Source organism: Lepus europaeus, chromosome 18, assembly GCF_033115175.1.
Source record: "Lepus europaeus isolate LE1 chromosome 18, mLepTim1.pri, whole genome shotgun sequence".
NCBI lineage: Eukaryota > Metazoa > Chordata > Mammalia > Lagomorpha > Leporidae > Lepus > Lepus europaeus.
Genome location: NC_084844.1, coordinates 46,333,188 through 46,360,662, shown reverse-complemented (window position 1 = coordinate 46,360,662; position 27,475 = coordinate 46,333,188). Strand labels below are relative to the sequence as shown.

Genomic DNA, 27,475 nt, shown 5'->3' with positions numbered 1-27,475 from the left:
CAGAGGTCTTCCGTCTGCTGGGTCACTCCCCAAATGGCAGCAATGGCCAGGGCTGGGCCAGGCTGAAGCCAGAAGCTTGGAATTCCTTGGGGTCTCCCACGCGGGTGCGGGGGCCCAAGGATGTGGGCCATCGTCCATTGCTTTCCCAGGTGCACCAGCAGGAAGTGGCGCAGCCGGGACTCCCCGGCGTCATGAGCAGCAGCTTCATGCACCATGCCGCCAGCCCCGCACCCGTTTTCACAGCAGCAGTGTTCGCAAAAGCTAAACGGTGGAGACGCCCAACACGCCCATCAACAGAGGCACAGATATAAACAGATGTGGTCCATCACGCAACAGAACACCGCCCCGGCATACACAAGGAGTGCAATTCTGACCCGGCTCCAGCACGGGCGACCTGGGCCTCGCCACGCTCAGTCACAGCAACCAGACACACACGACCCCTCTCAGGGTCATCGGAAAGGGACGCGAGATGGAGCCGGGACAGGGCACAGGGCATTGCTGTGGTGACGGTCACACCATGCTGTGATGGAGCTGGCGTCACAGAGCTGTGCGCTTACAAAGGGCTCGCGTGCCAAGTTTCCTGTCATGTGTATTTTACCACAATTTAAAGCAAAGGCCAGGAAGGGGCCCATGACAGGGCCTTGGGAGGGGAGCTGGGGACCTCTCAGAATGTGGGGGCCACGTTCTGTGCCCTGGCTCCCACAGGCGTCCATGGGGAAGAAGGTCAGTGCACAGCCAGGCCCCAATGCTACTGCACCTGGAAGCTCCTGGAAGCCCTCTGAGCCACACCCACCTCTGCACCTGCCCACCTGTGGCCTCACTGCACCCTCTCAGTCCTGGAGGAGGGAGGCCGAGGTCAGCACCCAGCACCCTCCGCGGCTCCGGGCCAATGACATGAGACAGTTCAAGGGAGCAGGCAGTGTTTCGGTTTGGGGACTGGGCTTGGGTCTCGTTTGCTCCGTCAGCACCAAGGCACGCACCACGAGTGACGGCGCCGCCTCCCCCTCACCCAGGTTCCCTCTGAGCTTCCCCGCCCACCGCCTGCGTCCTGCTCCTTCCACCCTGGAACTCAAGACTCGCTCTGACCAGCAGACACCAGCCCTGCACTGTGGCCTCAGGGCCGTGGTCTTGCGCATCTGACAGCCCCACACCAGAATGCAGGTTCCGGACCTCTCTGGACATTTCCTCTTCTGTGATGTGCGAACAATAAAACTCACTGACTCCTGGGGGGCTCAGGGTCCCCTCAAACTCGCACCGGGTGCCTGATTCACAAAAGGTGGCCATGACGGCCAGGAGGCAGGAACTCAACCCAAGTTTTCCCATGTGGGTGACAGGAACCCAGCACCCGCCGTGTCCCAGGGTCTGCAAGAGCAGGAGGCTGGTCAGGAGCCAGGGACGGAAATGGAACCCAGGTACCTCGATGTGGAATGTGGGCGTCTTAACCGCCAGCCAAACACCCAGCCCTGACTCCGTTTCTTGATTTTTTCAAGCACTATGTACGAATGTTGTATACCATTATGTATTATAAAATATCACGACTGAGCCCTCACCCACAACCTCCCCGGCACACACACCTTCTAGGGCCCCTAGAAGCTGCTCAGATTGGCCGCACAGCCTCACCATCACCCCAGGGGTTTTCTCTGCCTCTCTTCTTTGTCCGATCTTCGGCTTCCTGTGTCCCCTGCATTCTCTTTCCTGACTTTCTCCCTTGTTTGTCTGGAGCACATTTTGTAGTAGCTACCTGGGGAAGAGAGTATGAGAAGTAAAAAGTTTCAAGGACTCACGTGTCTGAACATGTCTTCACTTTCCCTTCCTGTTCCACTGAGACTTGGCTGGATGCAAAAGCCTAGACTAGAAATCATTTTTTTCCCCCCAGAATCCAGCAGATACTCCTTCACTTGTGTTCTGGCTTCAAAATTCAAAATCCGCTTTGAGAATTTTGACACCATTTGAATCCCTGATCCTTTGTTGGTGACCTGTATTCTTCCTCTTTGGAACGTTTTAATTTTATTTCCTTTAAGGTGTCCTGAAACTTTGTGACAACAGGCTTCAGGGACAGGTAGTTGGTGTAGCAGCTTGAGCTGCATCTCGGGACAAGTGCATCCCATACCCGAGTCTGGCTTGGAACCTGGCTGCTCTGCTTCCAATCCAACTTCCTGCTCACGCACCCGAGAAGACAGCAGATGATGGCTCAAGTACTTGGGTCCCTGCCACTGGGTAGAATTCTGAGCTCCTAGCTGTGGCTTGGCCCAGCCCTGGTTGCTGTGGCCATCTGCGGAGTGAACCAGTGGATGGAAGGTCTCTTTCTCTGCCCCTCCCTCTGTCACCCTGCCTTTCAAATAAATAAATCTTTTAAATAAAATCTCTGTATAGATGGTATCACAATGTATTTATTCTTTTGCCATCTGTTTTTTTACTCAGCATTGTTTATGAGATTCGTGCATTTCTTCTTATTTATTTGAGAGGCAGAGAGAGGACAGACGGACACTGGGCCAGGCGGAAGCTGAGGGGGGAACTCAATCTGGGTCTCGCAGGTGGACGGTGGGGCCCCAAGTACCCGAGCCGTCAGGAGGCAGTGAAGCTGAGTACGGAACCCAGGAACTCTGACACGGGATGCGGGCATCTTAGCTGGTGTCTTAACTCCCAGGCTCTCCTCCTCTGGGCAGGTGGGCTTGGTTTTTCCACTGGCCCTGAGCAGCGTAAAGTGCTCCGGCAGCCCGATGGCACCACGCCGCTCCCGCCCAGTTCCCTGCCGACACATCTCAGGACAGGGGCCACCGCAGTGGTGCGAGTGACACACAGGCTCCACGCAAATCTCCATCTTTCCGGATTTAATTCTGAAGTGTAACACGTCCTGGGGTGGCAGTGAGTGTGTCTACCTCCACCAGGGGCGAGGGCACAAATGTCCATGGTGGGGGCCTGAGAGCTCCGAGCTCGGCGAGGTGGCAGGAGGGGCGTGTGTGGACCCTGACACACACACACACAGACACACACACACACACACACTCTCTCTCTCTCTCTCGCTCTCTCTCTCTCCTCAGCAAAGGTTTTCTGCAGGCATCTACCTGCACTCGGAATGATGTCTTTTTCACGCTCCACCAGACCCACTGAAGAGAAGTGGATCAATGTCTTCAGGGAGCCCCGTGCCTGGCTGGGGCCCGCGCTGAAGGCGGCTCTTCCCAGAGGACCTCGAGGTGTTCGCCAGAACTGGGCCAGCTCCTCGAGCCACAACCGGGGTGGGAGTGTGTGACGGGTGGGGTCAGGGAGGGCGGCAGGGCCCTGACAAAGAGCCAGGCTGCGGGGGCGGTGGGGGGGTTCCGGGGCTGCCCCGCTGCTCTGGGCTCCAGCGCCGGCTGGCACCGAGGTGTCAAGCTGAGCTCTGCTGGGTGGCCCAGGGTTCAGTTCTTGCCATTAGCATGCACACAGAGTGAGCCCGCCTGGCGTCCGTGCTGACACAGCAGCCAGCACAGGAGGGCTCCATGCGTGCATCTCCAGGCCCCCAGCCCCACCTGAGGCCCACACAAACTTAAACACAGGGTGGATGGGGTGGGGGGGGGGCTGAGGGGTGGGGTCAGCAGGGTGTGTGCAGGAGGAGGGCCCCCTGCAGAGAATGAGCACAGAAAGGCACTTGGAGGGGGCGGCAGCACTGGGAGGGGGTGGCAGCCTCAGCCCCGCTGACTGACGCAGGCTCCCGGAGTCAGAGGTCGCAGCCCCTGGGGACGCCAGTGAGGGCTCCAGCTTCTCTCTCGAGATCTTCCACCGGCAAGTTCGCTCCAGGCACCAGGGCAGGCCTGGGGACCCCAGGGGCCATGTCAGCAGCGGGGGCTGGCCCAGGTGTGTCTCTTGCCTTTGGAGGAGAGAGAAAGGCCACACGCAGTGAGCACAGGGGGCCCTCAGTGACAGCCTGGTTTTAGGGAACGAGGGGCACGTGATGGCAGGGCAGGCAGGCTCTTTTGCCGGGACAGCACCTGCACCTGCTGCCCTGGCGGGGAGGCCTTGCACTGTGGCTGCCTGCAGGGAGTGGCGGGCGCCCTGGGCCGGGGAGCCCGCATAGAGGCCCCGTGCTGCTCCGCTGTGAGGCTCTGGGCATGTGTCTGCCCAGGGCCATCACCACGGCGAACTCCAGATGCGGGAGGAGCAGATGTGCGAACACGGATCCCCTGGAGGCCCCTCCTTTCCGAGGTGTGTCCTAAGCCCTGGAGCCCATCTCTGCTGCCTCTGCTTGGCCCGCAGATGCCGGATCTCACCCCACAGTCCTGGGAGGGGCCCTTTCGCGACAGTGGAGCTGGGTGCACAGAGACCCCCACGCGCACAAGTGCCCAGCGGGCCTCTGGCCAGGGAAGATGCCCTGGCCAGCATCCCGGAGAGCAGCTCCCACACGCCAACTCCCAGCACCCAGGGCCACTCTTCAGGGACGTCCCCGCTGGCCTCCGGCGCGCAGCCCGGGACGCCCATCACCAGCGACCTCTTCAGCCAGGCCCTGCAGCACGCCCTGCAGGCCTCCGGGCAGCCCAGCCCACAGAGCCAGTGGCAGCCCCAGCTGCAGCAGCTGCGTGACATGGGCATGCAGGACGACGAGCTGAGCCTGCGGGCCCTGCAGGCCACCGGGGGCGACATCCAGGCGGCCCTGGAGCTCATCTTCGCAGGGGGAACCCCGTGAACGCCGCCCCTCCTGAGCCCCCAGCAAGCTGCAGGGGTGGCCGCCGTCGCCCCTCCCCTCCCCAATATACCTGATGGTCAGCTCTAAAAAAAAAAAAAAAAAAAAAAAAAAGGATGCGCCCCTCCCTAGCTGACGATCCCAGGCTGCGTGGTGGGGGGCAGTGGGCACGGGAGCCTCGGACTCTCACCCTTCTCTGGGTGGCTTGGTTCCCACAGTGGGAACAAGAAGCCTTCCGGCTGCTCTGCCAACAGAACGGAAGGAAGCTGACCTTGGGCTCACGCCCCCCATTGCAGGGGCTCTGCAGTCTCTGGGGCGGGTGGGTCTGGGTCCCTCAGGTGCACGGTGGGTGCCGCGGCTCCCAGCCCAGGTGCTCAGAGGCCCTGACAGGGTGTGCATTTTAGGAGGCAGAGCACGGACGGCAGGGACCACTGCTGCCACTGCTGAGGGGTGCGCGCGGTCACTGTTCTCATTTCAGCCCCCTGGTGGGTTACTGCAGGCAAGCACAGGCCTGGCAGGGCACTCGGTACATGGGGAGGCTGGCGACGTCACCTGGCACTCTGGGAAGGGAGGGGGAGGCCTGCGAGGGGCAGCTCGGTACTCACCAGCACCCTTAGGGGCGGCCCGGGCCGTGGTGCCCTCCTGAGGGTCTGCAGCGCTCGCCCCGGTCTCGCTGGCCAGGCTGCTCTGGCTCCCTGAGAGGTGGCTGGGCGGGCGGGCAAGCCCCATCCTGGGGGAGTCCAGGCCGACCCCTGTAACAGACCATGTGAAGGCATGAGCGGCTGAGACTGGGCAGCTCTGAGCTCCAGCGGCTCGGTGGCGAGGATCCCAGGGACGGGGGGGGGGGACAGCGCCCCCTTGGCCTGCTGAATCCCATGGGAGCCTGGCCGCCAGTCCTTGCCTGCTAGGGGTCACCGAATCTTCTCTGGTCTCTGGGTCCTAATGGGCCACAGCTGGGTCGGTGTGAGGGACAGGGCAAGAGCTGTCATGGTAGGAGAGGAAGGGGAGGGTGACGCTGCCTGGACCCCAGGGCTGGCGGGTTTCCTCTGCGTGAAGAGGCCTAGGAAGCCGCGTGGTCCAGGACGGTTCTCACCTCCCACACCCCTCTGCCTGCTGACAGAGCACCTGCAAAACTGCCTGCGGAGGATTCCGAGCCCGTGTCCAGGCGCTGGGGGAAGAGTGTTATGATCAACTAGTGATGCCTGCCGTGGGCACAGGAGTAGGAAGTGGAAGTGCACGTGTCGGGCACTTGCCATCTCTGATCCAGCCCAAGTTTCCACTCCCAGTAGAGTTCCTCCCCCATCAGCTCTGACAGCTCGCCCGGTCTTGGTCCCCAGGTCGGTACCCCAAGGTCTTTAATTCTGGATTGGGGCAGTTATTATAAAGCTCTGTCGTCTTATGTGCTGAAACCAGCCTCCCCAAAACATCCAGCCCAGGAGTGACCCCCGCCTGACTCTCTGCTCTCCAGGGGCAATGTTTCAGCAGGGAGACGCTCACGGGTGAGCCTGGGGGGGATTCCAGCTGTGCAGGCAGAGGGCCTCCTCCCCTCCCCTGCACATGCGAGGGCCCCCTTCCCACCCCGCTCTGCTGCTGCTTGTCCCAGACCCAGGCCCACTCCTCTCCCCTGAGCTCGAGCCGCTCCTGGACACCAGCTGGGGAAGCCCCGACCCAGAAACAGCAAGGCCGAGCCATACCTGGGGCTCTCTAGTTCCCCCACTCACCTGTCTGCCCCCAGGGTTTGTCGCCTTTCAGGTCCTTGGCCCCAGTGGGTGGGAGTCTGTCCTCCTGGCTGGAGGAGCTGACGTCGGAATCGCTGTCACTGTCGCTGGAAGCCACTGGAACAGACAGACATGGGCACAGGAAGTCAGCCTCCCAGCCACTGCTGCAGGCACCGTGGACAGAGCCATGACAAAGCGGCCTGGGACCTCAGCCAGCCCTTCTGTCTGGGGCTGAGGAACCATATCCCGGGTGCTCCTGAGCTGAGGAGGCCGGGACTCGGGCCCAGGAGACCTGCGCCAGCAGGGAGGGCTCAGCCTTGGCCGGCCCTCTCCGCATGTCCTCCTTGTGGCAGAACCAGGCCCTCCCGCCGAGGGAGAAGCCGACTGTCACCTGCCGTGCGGGCAGGGGCTTCTGAGGCCTGCCCCGGGCAACGCTGAGCAGTTCTGGGAATGACACGCAGGGCTGACCCGGCGAGCAGGCCAGGTGCTTCGCTCGTGCGGCTCGGGGAAGCAGGAAACAGCGTCAGCCCCATTTCACAGGTGAGGAAACTGAGGCCCTGGAAGTGGAGGGGCCGGGATGCTAACCCCACTAGGCTGGCTCTGCCGGGCTCGTAACCCCTTGGATGCCACACGGAGCCGGCGGGCCTGGGTCGTTGTCCTGGTTCATCTGGGGCCAAGGCTTGGACGGGTTTGTCTCTGCCCAAACTCAGCTTGGAGCTTACTTCTCCCCCAAAGCAGCGTCAGGAGCTGATCAGCTGGTGGGGGTGGGCACTGCCCTCCCGAGGGGACCCACAGCTTTTCCCGAGATGGGGTTAGGTGCTGAGGAAGCGAGCTGTTACTGTGAGAGCGAGCTGCTAGGCGGCAAGGTCTCCCTGGTGTTCTGGTCTCTCGGACACACGCTCCTGCCGTGTGACACTCCCCCCCCCCCCCCGCCCCGTGTGGTAACCCGGCACAAGGCTCTTGCTGGATGTCACTGCCCCAGCTTGAACTTCCTGCTCTGGAATTGGGAGCTGCACAAACCTTCCTGTACATGGCCCTGCCCCAGGTACCGAGTTCCAGCAACAGAGAGACAGATGGACAGACGCAGTAGGTCCCGGGAATGCGGAGGGAGCCAGGGAGGGGCCGGGGAGGGCGCCCTTGCCATGCACTCCCACTGCGGTGGCGGAGCTGGGGGGTGCTCTTCTCTGGCCGGGTGGTCCACAGTGGGAGTCAGCACGGCTCCTCTCGTCCTATAGACATCCTATCACAGCTATCAACCCAGAAACCCTCCGCCCTCGCCAAGCTCCGGGGCCCACACAGCCTCGTGCGTGGCACTGCTTCCGCCTCTCGCAGCAGGACCAGGAGCTCGGCAGCTGGCTGCAGACCCCCGCCGGTGTTCCTGGTCCTCCCCCATTTCTCCCCGCCGTGCCGCCTGCTCACAGCGAATCCAACAGACTTCGCTAAGCAAATCTGTCCTCAAGACTTCCCGAAGCCTTGGTTTTAATGAAACGACTCTGGCTCTTTTCATCAATTTATGTAACATCTGGTTAAGTGACAGGATGATAATAACAAAGCCAACTGCCCGGGAACGGAGGGATCAAGGGAGACAGCCCTGGCTGGTGGGTGTTTTCCGCAGGGGATGCTGGGTTGGGGGGTTTTTTAGGACTGAGCTCTTTGCACCCAGCGACGTGCTGGCTTTTTAGCGAGCATCCTCACTCGATCCCCCCAGCGACCCCGAGCTGTAGGTGCCCATCTGGCGGGAGATGAGACAGGAAAACAAATCAATCTCTACCGGGGTGGCTAATAGGTTTTGTCTGATCTGCCCTGTCTGGAGCCCAAGAGAATCGGAGCCTGCATTCAGGCTCAGCCGGTTAGGGAAACCCGTGTGGGGCCAGGGAGGGGAGAGGGGCAGCTTCACCCAGGTCCACGGCCTTCTGGGCAGTCCTCACGGTTCCTGAACTGCTGTCTGTTGGCTGGGAGGAGGGGCGGCCACAGGTCACCAAGCAACCAGAAGGGTGGGGCTGGCTGACGGCTGGGGCTCTGACATCCTCACCCTGTGCTCCTGGGGCCAGCGGCCGGTGCACAGTAGGTGCTCCCCGTAGGTCTGACGATGACCACATAGCTCGTGCCCTCTTTTGTTCTTGGGTTCTGCTGCTTTTACCACCTACATGGTTTCGGATCAGCTGCCTCCTGGCCACTGTCACTGCTGTCACCGGGCTGGCTTGGTTCAAGGCCTCAACTCCTCCAATCTGGTCGCCTGTGCTGACATCCCCTGGGGCCCTGCTTACAGGTGTTTCCCTGCCAGGGACGCCACAGTGGAAGCACAACCCCAGCTGCCCCCCACTGCCCACAGGGCCACGGCCAGGCCCTGCCTCTGTCTCCTTCTCCAGCCGCACTCCATGCCCCTTACTCTCTCACCCGTGCACTGCCGCCCCGGGGAAGCCTTCTCCAGTGCCCGGGGCCCGGCTGGTGGAATGCTCTGTTCACCCTACTGCAACTGCACCAACGTCTGGGCCTGCTGTCTGCCTCCACGTCTGGGTCCCCACCAGGCCACGGAGCTCCCTGGGGCACCTGGGCTGAAGGCCCCCGGGGTCCCCTTCCTGGAGACCTGGCCGCCGGGTGGGGCGGGAGTGGTGAGCACACCACGGCTCTGGCCTCGGTTGGCTCCGTGACTGCACCTGTCTCTGGCGCTGCTTTGCCCCCTGCTTGCCACAGGGAGCTCTGCTTTGGCGTTTGGGGCTTTTGTGCCATGGGTTCGAGAGGGGATGGGGAGGAGGGGAGGTTGTGGCTAGGCGCCCCCTTCACAGCACTTGAAAAATGCAAGTAAAACCCTGACGTCTCTCGAAGCTGCCCTGCGGGTCCTGACGGGGCTGCTCCGACCGTGAACCCACCGAGGCCGGCCCTCGAGCAGCCAGTGCTCTGAGCATTTGCGTAGCTTTGACTCATTCGCCCGCTGACTAAGCAGCAACCTGTGGGTCCCCAGACAAAAGGGGAGGAGGCGGACTGGGGGGGCGGGGACGCCTCGAGGCCCTCGGGCCAGCAGCTGGCGTGTGCCTCCCATGGGGGAGGGGGCGCTGGCGCTGATGGCCCCTGGAGCAAGGGAGGGTGGGCAGAGCGGCCGGGAGGCCGCAGGGGCCGTGGTGGGATGGAACTCCGTGCTGGTTTCCCTGTGTCTCCAGCAGGGCTGCGTGTTCCTGACTTGGGGTGTCCCGTCTCCCTGGGGCTGGCATATGTGAGCCCCATCTTGCAGGGGCTCCAAGGTGTCGACGCCCAGATCCTCTGGAGCCAGTGGGTGCAGGCCAGAGGGCTTGGCAGGAGTGGCCGGGCCAGGCTGCCCCAGGTCCCAGGTTCTGGGGGCGAGCTCACTCGCCCTATTTCTCAACCCCACACCCTGGTGTGTCACCACCGCACCTGTATGATGTGGTCACAGAGTTGGGCTGGGCCACACAACGCTGGGAGAATAGCACTGGCCTGAGACACTCTGTCCCCAACAGCCCCCTGGAGGTGGGGATAGGGTACCATCCTGCCCGGACCCCTGGCTGCACGAGGGGTGAAAGAAACAGGCGACTTCCCCCAGGGCAGGCAGAGTGCCGAGGGCCATGGCCAGGGGACGCGGGGACACAGCCTTGGGTGGCAGCTGAGCTCCAGGGTGTCGCAGAGGAGGGCCCGCCCGGCACTGGGGGAGGCCGGGCTCCAGCGCCTCTGCCATTTCAGGCTGGGGCCTCCCTTCTGTAGCTCTGACCCAGACGCCACTCCTGATCCACTCTTAACAAATCCCCCTGAGACGCGAGTCCCAGGAAGTCGCACAACGGCCAGTACCTGGCCCAGGGGTACTGTCACCCTCACCCACGGCCACAGCTTGCTCGGCTGCCGCTCCTTTGCGCCCCGAGAACGTCGCCACAGAGCCCAAACCCTGGGGAATTCGCCATGCGGCTGCCGTCGCCATCTCTGCCGGCACGGCAGCTGCCACGGGCACTCTTCCGGTCTGGTAACGGAGCTTTTAGGCCCATCAATCTTCTGGCCCTTGCTCCTCCCTCCTCCACAAAACAGTCTGGGAATCTGTAGGCTGCTGTTTTTTTTTTTTTTTTCTTCTCCTTTAATTCCCCAAAGCCTGAGTGTGGGACGGCTCAGCGATGAGCGCCTGTACCCTGCCCACGCCTGATTTTTCAGGTTGAAGTTGGGAAACCCAGGGGGACCATCCCCAGGGCCTCTGGAGGAGGCTTCACAGGGTGGCTGTGAGGTGGGCTGAGGGGGCTCCCCTGCTCCCCCTCCACGGTGGCCCGAGCTCCCAGGGCCTTGGCGGGGGGTGGGGGTACAGCGCCACTGGGGTCTCTGCAGGGCTGCCCCACTCTGCCAGACACTCACGTCCTGGGTGGGCAGCCCAGTGCCAGCCACGCCCACTTCTCTGGGGATAGACCAGCGTCTCCCCTGCCCAGCTCTCACTCTCGGATGGATTTGCAGTCTGACTGTCACCATGGAAACTCAGAGTTTTGGTACATGAAGTGGGGGGGATTTTCCATTTTGCTAAGTCTTCCCTGACTGCTTCAGCGGACAGCTGCTGGCCCGTGGTGACGGCTTGCCTGGGACAGTCTGGGGGTGGGTGGGACACCGTGCTGGGAGCTGGGGAGCCACTTCCCCGTCTGCTTGGTCACCACCTCTTTTTTCTGTTTGTTTGAAATTTTTATTTATTTACTTGAAAGGCAGATTTACAGACAGAGGAAGAGACAGAGATCCTCCATGTGCTGGTTCACTTCCCAAGGAGCTTCAATGGCTTATGGCTACACCACACCAAAGCCAGGAGCCTGCGGCTCCATCTGGGTCTCCCATGCAGGCACAGGGACCCAAACACTTGGGTCATCTTATGTTGCTTTCCCAGAAGCATTAGTAGGGCGCTGGATTGGAAGTGGAGCAGCAGGAACTCCAACCAGTGCTCGTATGAGACGGTACTGTATCACAGTTCCACACCCTTCTTTTTAAAAAACCTATTTCTTCATTTGAGACACACACACACACACACACACGCAATCTGTCCACTGGTTCACTCCCTAAATAGCCACAACTGCCTGCTCAGGGCCAGGCCAAAGCCAGGAGCCAGAAACTCCATCTGGGTCCCCACATGGGTGCAGGGGCCCAAGCACTTGGCTATCTTCCACTGCTCTCCCAGGCGCACTAGCAGGGAGCCGATGGGAAACAGAGCAGCTGGGACTTGAACCAGCACCCATGAGGGATGCTGGCGTCCCAAGCAGCACTCACCCTGCTGTGCCATGATGCCAGCCCCTGGCAGCCACCCCTTTCCGTGACCTCAAGCTGAGGTTCCTCCAGGCTGAGCCAGCTGCCACTTTAGGTGATTCCTGGGATTCAACGCTGGCTCAGCCCCGCGATGGCGACACAAAGGCCTCTCCCTGGTGGAGAGGTGGGGAAATGCCCCTCTGGGCCACCCGCTGGCCATGTCCTGCCTGGGCAGGGGGGAGGGGCACTCGTGAGCCACGGCTGCTCTGCTCAGAGGCTCTCAGAGCCCCCAGAAGTGACGGGAGCCAGGGAGGAAGAGAGATATTTTCAGCAAACATTCTGCCAAGCCAAAGCAGATGGTGGAAAATTTTGCACACTAAAAACAACAATTTTTTTTTTTTAAACTGTAAAGGGAAGATGCTAAGGCCCAGGGGGACGCACAGCTACTGCCAACTCCCCCTCCCAGGCCACCAGGCCGCACGGCAGCAGAGCTGTCCCCGGGGAGACGGCCGGCTCTGGGCTGGTGTTGGGGGCCGTGGGAGGGCCGTGTGAAGAGGCGCTGCTCTGAGTCAGACACACGGTGGGGGGCCTGCGCGGCCACTTCCCAGCTGTGTACCTCTGGGCCAGCTTCTCCCCCTCTCTACGTGCAGTGGGCTCCTCTCCGAAGGGGGGGACTGTGTGCCTTCAGGGAGGTGACACACACGAGTGTCCGGCACAAGGGGTGAGTGTGTGAGCAGGGCTGGGCCCGGGGGTCACCACGTCCAGCGCCCAGGCCAGGCCCGGCAGCAGGAGGACCTGCCTCTTCTGAAGACGTGTGCAGGCCCGGGCTGCACTTCCCAGGAAGGCGAGAGCCCGGCTGCCTCCCGCAGCCACTCAGCAAGGATTTGGACCCATGCCTACCTACCGCCAGGATCATGGCGTGGCCACCTCCCCTGGCGTGCGGGGTGTCCGTGGCTCTGCTCCCCCAGGACGCCCGCGCTCCGGCCGGCATGCTCCCGGGGAGAACCCCCTGCTGGCTGGCCCCAACCAAGGCCAGGCTCGGGCTCTGGCGTGGACGCTGCTGGGCAAGCACCACCCTCTCCCTTCTCACCTGCACAACGGAGACAAGCACTAACCCCCAGCAGGGAAGCAGGCAGCTGTGCGCGCCCAGCGATGCTTCCCCGGACCAGGACGGGACTCACGCCCCAGGAGCCCACGGGAATCCTGTGCCTGCTGGCGATGCCCTGGCCTAGGCCCGCTCCTGTCCCCTTCAGAGCCGCTGGTTCCTGCCTTGGCTTCTCCAGCCGCACAGGAGAGCGCCGTTCCTGGGGCCTGTGTTCCTTACCTCCCACCTCCTTCCCTGAGCCCTCAACGCCAGTTTCCAAGACAGGAGGTGGAACTACCCGAGGGTGGTCAGCAAGGGAGTGGTCAGCAAGGGGGTGGCCCCCGGGGCCCCTCCTGCCACGGCTATCACAGAGGGGCTGGGTTTTCCCCCTCCTGGCCTGCCCTGGGGCACTGACCAGGCTGCTGGTGGCCTCAGCCTAGGAAAGGGACCTTGGGGCGGGGGCAGGGCGGAGACTGGCTGCCATGGACAGAGGAAGTGGGCACTGCTCACACCCAGCCCCCAGCCCTGTGGGGAGCACACTGCTCACACCCAGCCCCCAGCCCCGTGGGGAGTACATTGCTCACACCCAGCCCTCCCCTCTCCCCCCACTCCATGGCAGGGACACTCAGGCTCTCCATTTAGCTCAGAATCTCCATCAGGGCAGGGGCAGGAGCAGTGTGTCCTGGAGGCCTGGGCTTATCCACCCAGCATTGTGCTTGCAGGAGGCAGAGAGGGGCTCTGGGCCACCCACCCACCCAGAGCCTGGAGTCCGAAGATGTGGGTGGGCTGCCTGACCACCCAGCCTTACTTCCTCACTGGGGAGATAGGACAGTCACAGGACCACCAGGAAGGGCCAGGAGATGGTGGCATCTGGGGAGCCCTCCCCTCCCCCTCCCCTCCCCCTCCCCTGAGCATCAGCGGGGGCAGCTCAGGCCAGGCCTCATCCTGCGCCATCCGTTCTAACAACCCCTTCCTTGAGGTTCAGACAGACAGGAGGCAGCGGACGACGGGCATGGACCTCAATCGATAGAGCCGTGGTTGCCAGCACTGAAATCCGCAGTCCCTGCCCTGGCAACAGGGAGGCCCGGCCTGGTGGGAGCTCCCTGCAGCGCCCAGCTGCCCTGAGCCAGCGGCTGGCTGGGGCAGGGGGCTAGGCTCCGTGGTTCCCACTTCAGCTTGGGGGACACAGAGCACCAAGACCTCACCACGCGGCTGGAATCGGCTGAGGCTGCCGTGGGCTTTGGGCTTCCGCCATGGGGCTACTGAGCACGCGCGTGGGGCAGCAGCAGCCCGGAGAGGCTCCTCTGTTCACGCCCACCAACGTGCTGGTGCTGGACTGACCGAGGGTGCCAAAGGCTCAAACAAACCCCATGCACAAGCTGCCCCTTGAGGACCGTCCCACGGGACCCAGCTGGGTGCCCCGAGGCGTACGGGAAGGGCAGCTTCCTGAGCACCAAGGTCATGGAGCAAGTTATTCCACCTCTGTGCCTTCTGAGCAATGGGTCAATAGTCATGGTGAGGTGGACACATAGAGCCCAGCACCGCCTGCGCCCGGCAGCCACGCCCCCCACGGCAGCTGCTGCTCTCCTCTGCCACCCGGCACTGAGGCCAAAGTCTGCCCCTGTTACCCGCGCAGGCCAAGAGGCAAACAGAACCAGGGCCTCCCTCACTTGAGCCCAGTGGGACGGCAGAGGTCCACTGCCGAGCACCTGTCAGGGCCCACGGGTGGCGTGGGAACCCTACAGCACTCACCCCATGCCCCTGCCTCTGGTGGGAGCCACAGCCAGGACCACCTGACCATCACACTGGGGTCTGCTCACTTTCTTTTCTTTTTTCTTTTTTTCTTTAAAGACTTATTTGAAAGGCAGAGTTACACAGAGAGAGGGAGGGAGGGAGGGAGGGAGGGAGGGAGGGAGGGAGAGAGAGAGAGAGAGAGAGAGGTCTTCTATCTGCTGGTTCATTCCCCAAATGGCTGCAATGACTGAGGCTGGCAGGCTGAAGCCAGGAGCCCGGGACTCCATCCAGGTCTTCCATGTGGGTGGCAGGGGCTCAAGCACTTGGACTGCTTCTCTTGCCTCCCCGGGTACATTAGCAGGGAGTTGGATTAGAAGTGGAGCAGCCGGGACTTGAACCGGCGCCCACATGTGAGAGGGCGGCATCAAAGGCAGCGGCTTCGCCCACTACACTGCAGCACCAGCCTCTCGTTCATTCTCCCGACCCAGACACACACCTGCTGCACCGAGCGCTGAGTCAGCGGTTGGCAGGGCGCATGTACCTCCGAGACAGTGCAGCAATGACCCCCAACCCTCTGTGTGAAACAGGCCCCTCGCCCGCCTCCTGCATGGGTCTCTCCGTGTGTTTGGCGACTTCTATTAGCTTCAGATGAGACGCAGTCCCAGCTCGCCAGGACGAGAGAATCTGTGCAGCGAGCAAAATGAAGGGAGGGGGGAAGGTGGTGATGAATCCTGGGCCAGGACTTGCAAGGAAGACTCGGTCAGCTCACAAGCACTTAGCAATTGGCGCTCCCCACGCGCTCCGCGGGTGGTGGGGCCGCACAGGGCTTCTGGGACGTCCTCGGCAGGCACGCCTGGGACACATGTGCACGTGTGTGAGGCACGCAGGGCAATGGGCTGGTATCCTCCGGAGGGAGCGCCTTTGCGATGACCTGAGAGCTGCTCCCTCGCGGGCCTGACCTTCCTCAGTCCAGCTTCTCTCCCTCGGAGCTGGGCCGGCATGGTGGCACAGTAGGCCAGGCCGCCAGCTGTGACATCACATCCCAGGTGCGCAACGGTTCAAGTCCCGGCGGCTCCACTTCCAATCCACCTCCCTGGGAAGGCAGAACAAGGCCTGAATGCTTGAACCCCTGCCTCCCACGTGGGAGACCAGGAAGAAGCTCCTGGCTTCTGCTTGGCCCAGCCTGCCACTGTGGCCATTCGGGAAGTGTACCAGCAGGTGGAAGATATCTCTTCTCTGTAACTCTTCCAAATAAAGACATAAATCCCAACCAAAAACAAGATAAGTAAGGCTGGAAGGGACGCGATCCTACGTCTCAGCCACTCAGCCCTGGAAGACAACTCCGTACACCGGGGCTTTCAGCACCCCAAGTCTCCCCATTAAAACAGGAACGTGACGAGGGCGGCTGCTCTGGGCCTCCGTGATGAGGCGTGGAGGCGCGGGGCCACGTGGGCAGACGGGAGACTCCCTCATCCCCACGGAGAAGCACGACTGGGTTACATGCCACAGGTGTCTCCACTAGTCTCCCCTTCCATCCGCTCCTTTCATGGGGATGCCAAACAAGCTCCAGAGACAACAGGGAGGGGCGGGGACTGCGGCAAAACAGCACGGAACCCTGGGCGAGGGGAGGACTGCTGCCTCCCTGGCCAGTATTTTTTGAAGGGGCCGTGCCGGCAGGCCTTCTGTATTTAAAAAGAATGAGAATTCTCCAGAACGCAGAAAGCTGATGCTGGACGTAAGCCAGGAGCCACAGTCAGTCGCTGTGAGACCAGCTTGTGGCCCATTCTATGGGCAAATGTCTGCCCGTCCCAGCTCCCTGACACACAGCCGAGGCCCGGGAGGCACCGCTGGGAGGCAGTGGTGGGAGGGGCAGCCTGGCGACCGACCACGGGCTCCGGGCCGCTAGGGCAGTGCACAGTCCCCGCCCGAGCGCGGCTCATTAACGATGAATGGCTCTCCTGGTATAAATAGCTCGCTGCACGGAGAAGCCAGGAAACAGCGTATGCGTCTGACGGAGAAACAGCCGCCTCGCAACACTAATGAGACGGAGGTCTGTGGCTCCGAGCTGGCGCGGTCACTTGGCTTTCCCGGTCCTGGGTCCTGGCACAGGGACACGGGATACAGCACGGCCCACAGTGAGCCCCTCCTGGTTTCTGACCCGCAGGATCTGCTTGGGTGCTCCCAGTGACAGGGAGCTCATTACCTGCCGTGTATAAAACCTGCGGTTCTGTGTCTGGACGGCTGTCAGTTGAGACACACATGTCCCCCCTCCACGCCCGGTCCAGTTCCATGGAAGGCAGCCTGAAGCTGCCTTGCCGCTGGTTGCGGTTACGTCTAGCTCTGGGTGACACGCCGACACGTGCTGGCCACTCACTTCCCCTCCTGAGTGTGGGTGCCGGGTCCTGAGTGGGGTTAGACCGGGAGCAGGTGCTGGGGCCCAAACTGCTGAGTCAGCACAGGCAAGGGACAGAACTGCACTGGCAGACGCAGCTGCGGCCGCCCCTCCGCTCTGTGTGCCCCCCCCCCTTTTTTTTTGACAGGCAGAGTGGACAGTGAGAGAGAGAGACAGAGAGGAAGGTCTTCCTTTACCATTGGTTCACCCTCCAATGGCCGCTGCGGCCGGCGTGCTGCGGCCAGCACACCGTGCTGATCCGAAGCCAGGAGCCAGGTGCTTATCTTGGTCTCCCATGGGGTGCAGGGCCCAAGCACTTGGGCCATCCTCCATTGCACTCCCGGGCCACAGCAGAGAGCTAGACTGGAAGAGGGGCAACCAGGACAGAATCCGGCGCCCCGACCGGGACTAGAACCCAGTGTGCAAGTGCCGCAGGCGGAGGATTAGCCTATTGAGCCGCGGCGCCGGCCTTCTGTGTGACCCCTTGCTCCAGCCGGCCTTGGTGGTCTCCGTCTTGGCCACCAACCCCACGTCTGAAGGGGAGACGCCGTGGTGGGGCGGGGTCTGGGCACAGGCTTTCTTTCAGGACTCGGAAGTCCGGGGCCCAGGCCCTCCTGGCTCGGCCGAAGCTGCGTGACCCCGGGCAGGAGTCGCCTTCCTCGTCCATCATCACGAGTCCACCCCGCCGCTGCCCGCAGCTGCCCCGTGGGCTGTTTTAAGCACCAAATAAGATAATGACGGTGAGTCAGAGCACTCGGCAGAGGCCAGCGCGGGACTGTGGGACGTGGGGGCGGGCAGTTTCCCGGGGGTCAGACCGCAAAGGCGGCCCAGGGGGTGACACCTGCAGCCCAAGCTGAACCGGCCCCTGCTCAACGCAAACAGAACCCCAGAGGTTGCTTCCGCTGGGCCACAGCCAGGAGCACAGTTCAGGACTCGGAAGGGAGTTGGAAAATCTTGTGAGCCAGGCTAGCGGGACGGAGCTTCCGTCCTCCTCGGAATGACCCACCTGGAACACATCTGAAATCTCCGAGACCTTGAAGGGGACCTGGTGTCGCTCTGGCCACGTGGAGGGCTCCAGGTCAGGTCAGACCCAGGCCACGGGCATTCGCCTCCCAGCTGCAGGTGCCTGTGTCCCAGCCGGGGGCCACCAGGGACAGACAGGAGGCGGAAACAGGCACCTGTCCACTGCGAGCAGTGCTCTTCAGGGTCAGGGTGGAGGCCAAGGTCAAGGGACCCCAAAGCCAGCCAGCCGCAGGGCAGTAAGCGAGGCTTCTCCACCACAGGCCCTGCCCTGCGGGCTGCCCCGGGCTCCCAGCTAGGGGCAAGCGAGACAAAGCCAGGGGCTGGGCTCCCAGGAGCTTGGCTCGCTGGCTCCGGTCTGAGCAAAGCACACGCATTAGAGAGAGCCCTCGGAACACGGCATGGACTCCAGACTCAGGGCTCAGGTGGGAAAGGAAGGCACAGACACAGCTCAGAGCACACCCAGGGCCACGCCACTCTGGCTAACGCAGCCCTGGAGGCTGCAGGAGATAATGAACCACACCCTGCCCAGCGGCCTCAGCATGGGAGGCGGAGAGGCACAAAGCCCTATCCAAGAATAACTCCTGCACAGGACGACTTCCATCAGAGAAGGCCGCCCTGCACCTCTCCTGTGAGTCGGCTCGGCGGCTGGAATGACGGACGCTATGGGAAGAGTCGGCCAGCACTGGCCTGCTACTATCAGCAAGCCTGCAGAAGCCAAAGGCTTGATTTTCCAGCCCGCCCCTGCCCCCCCACATCCACCTGCTGTCCGCCCGTGACACGGAGAACTGCTTGTCCTACACGTCCACAGAGCTGACTGCGCCACTCCATCTAGTATTGATTAATTCTATAATAAATAAGCTATTCTCTAACTTCCTTATGCATTTTTAACTTGAGATATAACTCACATCCCATAAAATGCACCCTTCAGCTCTGGCGGCTCTAGTGCTGTTGTGAAGCTGTGCGGCCACTGGATCAGGCGGGTCCCTCACTTCCAAAGGAAACCAAGCCTGCCAGCAGTCACACCCCCCCCCCCCCTCTCCCTGAACCCCGGCAGCCGCCCATCTCACAAACTTCCTGTCCGCACGCTGCATCTAAACGGCACTGGACGCAGGGGCCTTTGTGTCTGGCATCTCTCACCCACTGGGAGGTCAAGGTCGTCCAAGGACTGACGTGAGCCAGCCCCTCACCCTTTTCATGGCTGTGTAATATTCCTTTGTGTGACTGTGCCGTGTTCCGTTTATCCCATCGTGTGACTGTGCCGTGTTCCGTGTATCCCGCCGTGTGACTGTGCCGTGTTCCGTGTATCCCGCCGTGTGACTGTGCCGTGTTCCGTGTATCCCGCCGTGTGACTGTGCCGTGTTCCGTGTATCCCGCCGTGTGATGTGCCGTGTTCCGTGTATCCCGCCGTGTGACTGTGCCATGTTCCGTGTATCCCGCCGTGTGATGTGCCGTGTTCCGTGTATCCCGCCGTGTGACTGTGCCGTGTTCTGTGTATCCCGCCGTGTGACTGTGCCGTGTTCTGTGTATCCCGCCGTGTGACTGTGCTGTGTTCTGTGTATCCACGCAGCAGCTGGACTTTCTGGCGGCTGCCCCTCTCCCTAGCTGTTGTGCACAGTGTTGCTCTGAGCTTCTGTGTGCTCACGAACCTTAGAAAAGCATCTCATTTGCTTCTTTCAAGCAACTCTGCTTCAAAAAGTTTGTGGAAATGGCATCAAAAGATAAGTTTAGGGGCCAGTGTTGTGGTTCAATGGGCTAAGCCACTGCCTGCAATGCTGGCAACCTATATGGGCACTGGTTCAAGTCTTGGTTGCTCCACTTCCCATCCAGCTGTTAATGTGCCTGGGAGTGGAGGATAGCCCGAGTCCTTGGGCCCCTGCACCCATGTGGGAGACCCGGAAGGAGCGTCTGGCTCCTGGCTTCGCCTGGCCCAGCCTCAGCCATTGTAGTCATCTGGGGGTGAACCAGTGGGTGGAAGTTCTCTTTGTCTCCCCTCTCCCTCTCTCTGTAACTCTGCCTTTCAAATATGTAAATCTTTTTTTTTTTCTTTTTCTGAAGATAGGTTTGGTGTGGGCATTAATTTAGTGGTTAAGCGGCTAGTTGGGATGCTGGCATCCCATGCTGGAGTGCCTGGGTTCAAGTCCCAGCTCCACTCCCAACTCCAGCTCCCTGCTAATGCACACCTTGGGAAGCAGCAGGTGGTGGCCCAAGGACTTGTGTTCCTGCCACCCACATGGGGGCCCTGGTTGAGTTCCTGGCTTCTGGCTTCAACCTGTTCCAGCCCCGGCCAATGAGGGCATCTGGGGAATGAACCAGCAGATGGCAGCTGCCTTGGTCTGTCCTCCTGCCTCTTAAAAAAAAAAAAAAAAAAAGTCTTTATTTTGGTGTAAAACATCTTGAAATCCACGCATATAAAAAAGCTTACAAAAATGCATATTATGAAAAAATATGCACGGATGTCAATTTTTTTGCACCAAATGACACACCTTTGAATTGCATTTTCCATGAACTTGTTGAAGACTCTTTGGTACGATTACTCATTTAGAAGGACCAGGACTCTGACCCAGCCCTCTGTGCGGGCCTCACTTTTGCCCTCTGTAAGTGCTACGGGCAGAACGCTCCACTGCCCATCGTGGCTGCATTGGGTGCGTGGCTGCTGGGGAAGCAACGCAGGGCAAGCCGGGCTGGCGCTCTCCTCCCCCCGCCGCCCCGGGCCGCAGGGCAGCTGCTACACCTGGAGGCCCCGCCACAGGGCACCTGCCAGTGACCTCACCCTGGCCTGCGGCGTCCAGGGCTGCGAGGGCGGCAGGTCTGGCTGCTGCAGCCCAAGCCCATGGGGACGGCCACACGCTCTCCTCTTCACGCTGCTCCTGCAGCTCTGACAGCTTGCTGGGCATTTTATACTTTTGTCACGATTATAAAAGGATTTTCCTATTCCCACTTGTAATTAGCCAGGGCAGAGAAAAGCCTGACATTTTCATTTATTTATTTTTAAAAATTAAAAAGCAGTTTAAGATTTTAGTTATGTATTTGAAAGAGTTACAGAGTGGCAGAGGCAGAAAGAGAAAGAGAAAGGGGTGGGGGGGCTTCCATCCGCTGGTTCACTCCCCAGATGGCTGCAACAGCCAGAGCTGGGCTGATCCGAAGCCAGGAGCCAGGAGCTTCTTCCGGGTCTCCCATGCGGGTGGCAGGGCCCAAGGACACGGGCTATCTTCTACTGCTTTCTCAAGCTCATTAGCAGGGAGCTGAATTGGAAGTGGAGCAGCCGGGACTTGAAACCGCCGCCCATATGGGATGCTGGTGTTGCGAGTGGTGGCTTTACCCGCTACGCCACAGCGCCGGCCCCAGCTTGACATTTTTAAAAGGATTTATCTTGTGTTTTGCCAATTCCTATACTTTCTCATTCATCCCGGCAGACCGTGTTTAGCATAATCCGCTGTGTTTTCTTGGCATTCAGTCCCGTCACCCACAAACGGAGGCCTTCTTTCCTTCTCTCCCAGCGTTAACGCGGTTTTCCTGTCTCGCCTGATCACACCGGCACAGACTAGAAACGGCCGCGGGCTGGGTGGCCACGGCGGCCCTGACCTGTGTCTGAGTCGGGGCTCCAGCGCTCAGGCAGCACAGCTGCTGGGATCTTTCCCCCTTTGGTAACTTTTATCGTCTGTGATTTCCCTTTACTCTCACTGTAGTTAGGCTTCTAATCCAGCAGAATTTTTTTCCCTTGGATTTTGGACTGAGGAAGACATGTGGAAGCAGGATAGGAATCTCATAAGCAAAAGAAAGACAAACTCAAGTTCACGCCAACAAGAACCCGTGCTTGAGTGTTGAGAGGTGCGGTACCCAGGGCCACGGTCACACCAGCAGAAGGTGGGAGTACAGAGAAAAACCTCCAGCCCGTGTAACGTCCCTGCCCTGGGAGGAGCGGCTGCAGGCCAGGGCGGGGTGGCTCAGGGACAAGGGGTGGTGGGTGTGACCAGGCCTCAGGTAAGGCGGAATGTGGACGGTCAGTGAACCGGAGGAGACATCCAGACGTGCCAGCTTACACACACCAGGTTCTGTCCAGGTACAGCGGCCACACTCAGGACCAGCGCTGACACTCACAGACGGTGGGGCTGCGGGTCAAGGGTCAAGGGTCAGTCTTGCCGCGGGGAGGGAGGGGGCTTGTCGGAAACACTGCTTGGCAATGTCTCCTGAGATTCAGAACACAGGGGCCCAGTGCTGAGGCTAAGCCTCCACTTGCAATGCTGGCATGCCATATCAGAATGCTGGTTTCAGGTTTTGGCTACACTACTTCCGATCCAGCTCCCTGCTATGGCCGGGGAAGGCAGCGGAGGATGGCCCAAGTGCTTTGGCCCCTGAACCCATGTGGGAGACTCAGAAGAAGTTCCTGGCTCCTGGCTTTGGCCTGGCGCACCCTTGGCTGCTGCAGCCATTTGGGCAGTGAATCAGCAGATGGAAGATCTCTCTCCCTTTGTCTCTCCTCTCGCTGTTACTCTGCCTCACAAATCAGTTAATCTTAAAACACACACGTGGCTGGCGCTGTGGCTCACTAGGCTAATCCTCCGTCTGCGGCACCAGCACACCAGGTTCTAGTCCTGGTCGGGGCACTGGATTCTGTCCCGGTTGCTCCTCTTCCAGTCCAGCTCTCTGCTGTGGCCCGGGAGTGCAGTGGAGGATGGCCCAAGTGCTTGGGCCCTGCACCCCATGGGAGACCAGGAGAGGCACCTGGCTCCTGGCTATGGATCAGCGTGGTGCGCTGGCCGCAACGCACCGACTGCAGCGGCCATTGGTGGGTGAACCAATGGAAAAAGGAAGACCTTTCTCTCTGTCTCTCTCTCTCACTGTCCACTGTCCACTCTGCCTGCCAAAAATAAAAGTAAAAAAAAAAAATAAAAAAAACCACACATACATACAATCGCCCTTCTGGAAGCCTACCCACTGAAATGAGAGCACCAGCACCTCAGGCTGCACCTCGGAGGACATTTCAGTATTGCTTGTGGGGCAAACAGTTAGGAACAGGGGCTGGCACTGTGGCCTAGCGGGTAAAGCCCCTGCCTGCAGTGCCGGCATCCACATGGGCGCCACTTTGAGGCCCAGCTGCTCCACTTCCAATCCAGCTCTCTGCTGTGGCCTGGGAAAGCAGTAGAAGATGGCCCAAGTCCTTGGGCCCCTGTACCCGCATGGGAGACCTGGAAGAAGCTCCTGGCTCCTGACTTTGGATCGGCACAGCTCCTGCCGTTGTGGCCAATTGGGGAGTGAACCATCGAATGGAAGATCTCTCTCTCTCTCTCTGCCTCTGCCTCCCTGTAACTCCATCTTTCAAATAAATAAATCATAAATCTTAAAAAAAAGTTAGGAACAACCTGCGTGTTCCCCAGTAGGTGAAGGACTAAATGCAAGCACACCTGCCGTGGGCCATCACCCAGCCATCAAGAGGGAGGCCCCAGGGGCCCCGCTGTGCCAGGCTTCTCTGGGAAGAAGCCAACACGCCGACCCAGGGATGGGGCCTTAATTTTGTTGCTCTGCAAAAGCAGAACAAAAAACCTCCACAGAGCCCCCGAGTCCCAGAGCCAGTGTAGGTCTGCAGGAAGACAGAAAAGGGTGGCGAGCAGGAGAGGGTTTTACTCTTCATTTAGCTTTCGCTTACCGTGCTAACATAGGTCACGCATCCTTGCGCAATTAATCAGCAACGAGAGTTCGGAGGAGCAAGAAAAGGAGCCACTTCCCTCGCTCGACTGCTCTGGACGAGATGCTCACGGCCTGTGAGCACTGATTCCTCCCCGACGGGGCACAGACAGAACAGGCTTCTGGGAGAGGTGCGAGCAGCAGGTGCACCTGTCCGAGGGCACGGAGACAGAGAGGGACCGAGGAGGAATGGCTGAGGGGAGAGGGCTGCAGAGAGCAGCCTTGAGCAGGAACCACTGGTGCCCTCATGAGCTGGGGGGTGAGGCCAGGGTGGGGCATTGGGGGGGCAGGGTGGTTTTGACTGCCTCCAAGTACCCCTGGCCCTGCGGGAGCCCCACAGGCTGTTCAGCTTCCTGCAGAGGGTGGCTGGCTGCTCCCTTTGCTCATTCATCTTTTAGCGAGCATCGATTCCATGTCACCCCGGCTGCACGCCAAGGACTTGGCCCTGCCCTGCCTGTGTGGAGCCGCCAGCGTGGCGGCCGAGCCCGGCCTCCAGTGCAGGTCACTGATCCCATCCCAGCTCGGTTTGGGCTGGCTACGGAGCTGTGAGGGTGCCCCATACCCCAGTACACTTCTGACCCCAGCCCCTGCTAATGTGCACCCGGGGAGGCAACAGAGTCCCTGCCACTCATGTGGGAGACCTGGAGTGAGTCCCTGGCTTGGCTTTTGGAGAATGAACTGGCAGATGGAAGATCCGTCCGTCTCTGTCCTACTCCCTCTCTCTGTCTCTCAGATGCATTCATTAATTGGAGGATTTTTAAAGAGAGGGCATGGCCAGTACAGCGGCCCAGGAGGGCCCTCCTTGCTGACCCATGCCTGGTGCCAGAGCTTGTCCGCTCTGCCTGCCTCTTCCACCCCGCAGCCCTGGGCTCCCCCAGGGTCGGTCCTGCCCACTCCCACCACCCTCCCCATACCATTCTCGGAGCGAGGCCCAGGTCGCAGGCCCAGGTCGCAGGACGGGGCCTCCATGCAGCCAGCCTCAGAGCGAGCCCGGTCAGCAAGTGGAGTCCTAGGGTGCAGCCTTGGGGCCATGCATTCAAGGGCCACCGTGTCTGTGTGGCCACCGGGGCGGCAGAGGCTCGTTTGTGCCTGCACGAGTGTGCCCGCCCATGAGAGCAGTACATGTGTACACACGTGTGCTGATGTGGCGCTCACATTGCAGCACGGGCCTCAGGCTGGGCTAGGCTGCACCTGCTCACAGACCTCAGGCACCGCCTCGCCCACTGGAGGCAGAGCGCTTACACAGCCGGCGGGCGGCCACCTCTTCCTGTACTTTGAGGGACACAGAGCGCCTGGCAGGGCTCGGGCAGGAGAAAGTCCCAGCTCCGAGGGAGGACGGCGGTCACCTCCCCAACAAGCTCCCGCCGGCTCCCACCAGGGACTGGCTGGCCACGGCGCCCCCCTGGGGCAGCCCCCTCCCTCCCTGCCCGCTGCAGCCACCCCTACCTGCCTCGTCTCTGCGTACCAGCCCCTGGTCGCTACACCATGGTGCGCTGGTGGAGTCAGAGGCAGACTGGGGGCTTGGGGGGGGGATGCCTGGCCAGACACGAGACCGTCTGGGAGGGGATTTCGCCTCCTCAAGTGCACTGTCCCACAGCCTCCCAACTTTTATGCTGAACATACGTTGCTTTCGCAGTGAGAGGAACAGCCGGCGACATACAGAAGGGCTGCGGCGGTTTCACATCAGCCTGGACCGCTTCCAGGGCCGGCGGAGAGGCAGGCAACTTTGACCACAAAACCACGCGCGGGAACGTGCCCCGAGGTTTCTGGAGCGGCCAGGCTGGGACAGCCCTCCCCGCACGCCACCGCACCACCCGGGGCACTGGGCATAGTCTCTAGCTCCGTAGGACCCGGGAAGCCAGAGTCCTCCCTTCCCTAGACACCACTCGAAGGACGCTCCACGCTCCACCCTGGCTCCACCCTGGCTCCACCCGGGGGCCGCTGCCACTGTGCGCTGCTCAGGGCGCTGGCGTGTGAAGCCGCCCTGGGCGTGCTCCCGAGTTGCCCATGCACCAGGAACAGAGGCAAGGGGCAGGTGGGTGTGGCCTCGCGTCCCCACCCTGCTGCCTGGCCCAGGAGAGAGGGTGCACAGTCTTACCTCTTCCTCTGGCCCAGGTGTAGACGCGGCCACTCTCAGTGCTTCTGGGCTCGGGCTGTGCTGGCTCCACACGCAGGGGTCGGAAGTGGGGGTCATCAGCGCGGCCGGGGGTCTTCAGGGGCAGGATGTACTTGGGGAGCCCTTTGTAGAACCAGGCCCCCGACCTCTTCCACACCTGCATGGGGGAGGCATCTGCTCAGGGCACAGGCGCAGGCAGCCCCCATGTGCTGTGCAGCCCCGCGGGCCCCCTCGTGCTCCGTGTCCTGTTCTTCCTTCCCCCCTTGGGACATGGGGGCCACAGAGCTGAGAGCAGAACGTGCATGGGGGTTCTAGCCCCATGCCCCCAGCCACTGGACAGTCACTGGCCTCCTGGGGTTGGAGAACGGGGTGTGCACTCCACACACTCACAGCTGCTTTGAAGGCAGACCCCACGCTCTCTTGTCTTCTGTCATCGCTGTCCCCCACCTCCATTTGTGACCACCTCCTGGCAGTCACTGCATCTACTCTGACCTGTACCCAACCCTCTCCTAGAACCGCCAGAGCTGGGAAGCCCAAGATCGCACGGTGCTGTGGTACCTCCAGGGGGTCTGCCACTGACAGGTGCTTCCCCTCACTCCTATCCTCACCTGCACCTTTTTTTTTTTTTTTTGACAGGCAGAGTAGATAGTGAGAGAGAGACAGAGAGAAAGGTCTTCCTTTTCCATTGGTTCACCCTCCAATGGCTGCTGTGGCCAGCGCATCTCACTGATCCGTAGCCAGGAGCCACGTGCTTCTCCTGGTCTCCCATGCGGGTGCAGGGCCCAAGCACTTGGGCCATCCTCCACTGCCTTCCTGGGCCATAGCAGAGAGCTGGCCTGGAAGAGGGCAACCGGGATAGAATCCGGCACCCCAACCGGGATTAGAACCTGGTGTGCTGGTGCCGCAAGGCGGAGGATTAGCCTGTTAAGCCACGGCGCCGGCCCTCACCTGCACCTTCTCATTGGCCCAGGCCTACACATAGATGGATGGCTCAGCTGCCAAATACCTACAGGGATCCCACCCACCCCCGACTCCTCTCACCTGGCCACCCCTCTCGCTCAGGCCTGTCTCTGTCCCTCAGGACAGGGCCTTAGAAGTAGCCACAAAACTCCTGGCTTGGTCTGGCTGCCCCAGGGCACAGCCACCAGCTTCTCTGCCCTCTTCCAGGCTGTGGCTCTGCTCTGAGACCCAGGGCCTCCCAGGAGCCCCTCTCGACCTCCACAGCTCCCTGGGACTCTCAGAACTGCAGGGGTCAGACTGCACGTGCCGGGGCCCAAGCAGGTACAGACATCTCCTCCTTTCCCGAGGAGATTTCAGGGTGAGCAGACCCCTGGGAGGCCCAGCATGCCCACCCTTGCCCCTAGCAGGACTGCCAGGGCGAGAGGCTCAGGTGTGGGGCATGTAGCCCCTGTGCGCTGAGGGTCCCCTGCCTGGCTCAGCCCAGTAGTCACCCAGGCCTTTCCCTCCTGTTCTTCCTGGGGAGCGAGGGAGAGTCGACAGCAGCTTCTACACACACTTGCTGGGTGGCTTCTCTGAGCCCAGTGAGGCGAGCTAACCACGCCTGCCCAACAAGGCGGCTGACAAAGCTGGAAATGCCCAGCACCGAGCCGGGCAGGAGAGGAGATGCTCGGCACACGCCGCCAGCCTTCCTCCTGCCTGTCTCCCTCCCGGGGACTCTGGACAGAGCAACAGGGAGCTGCAGGGAGAGCAGGGCTGGACCACGGCACAGCACCGGGAAGCTCCTCGGAGGGCGTCTCGCACGGGACGAGCTCTACAGCAGGTGCAGAAAGGGCCCGGATCCTGGGAGCCCCCGACCAGAATTCAGAGCAGCAGCTGAGCCCAGGTCCCCAGGTTCAAGAAC

General features: G+C 61.2%; 1 protein-coding gene across 4 annotated transcripts in view; it reads right to left on the bottom strand.

Moving 5' to 3' along the window:
• Positions 1–1,537: 1,537 nt before the first annotated feature.
• The window catches only part of RPH3AL (rabphilin 3A like (without C2 domains)), a 157,148-nt gene continuing 131,210 nt past the window's right edge, over positions 1,538–27,475 (bottom strand). For 3 of the 4 annotated variants that reach the window (XM_062215729.1, XM_062215732.1, XM_062215730.1), the window contains 4 exons: positions 25,597–25,771; positions 6,379–6,492; positions 5,263–5,409; positions 1,538–1,741 (listed from right to left, as the gene is read on the bottom strand). In XM_062215729.1, coding sequence (XP_062071713.1) covers positions 1,623–1,741; positions 5,263–5,409; positions 6,379–6,492; positions 25,597–25,771 — 555 coding nt within the window. In that variant the 3' untranslated portion in view covers positions 1,538–1,622. Of the gene's footprint in view, positions 1,742–2,383; positions 3,848–5,262; positions 5,410–6,378; positions 6,493–25,596; positions 25,772–27,475 lie in introns of those variants that run through there. The other variant, XM_062215731.1, reaches the window with a different exon arrangement.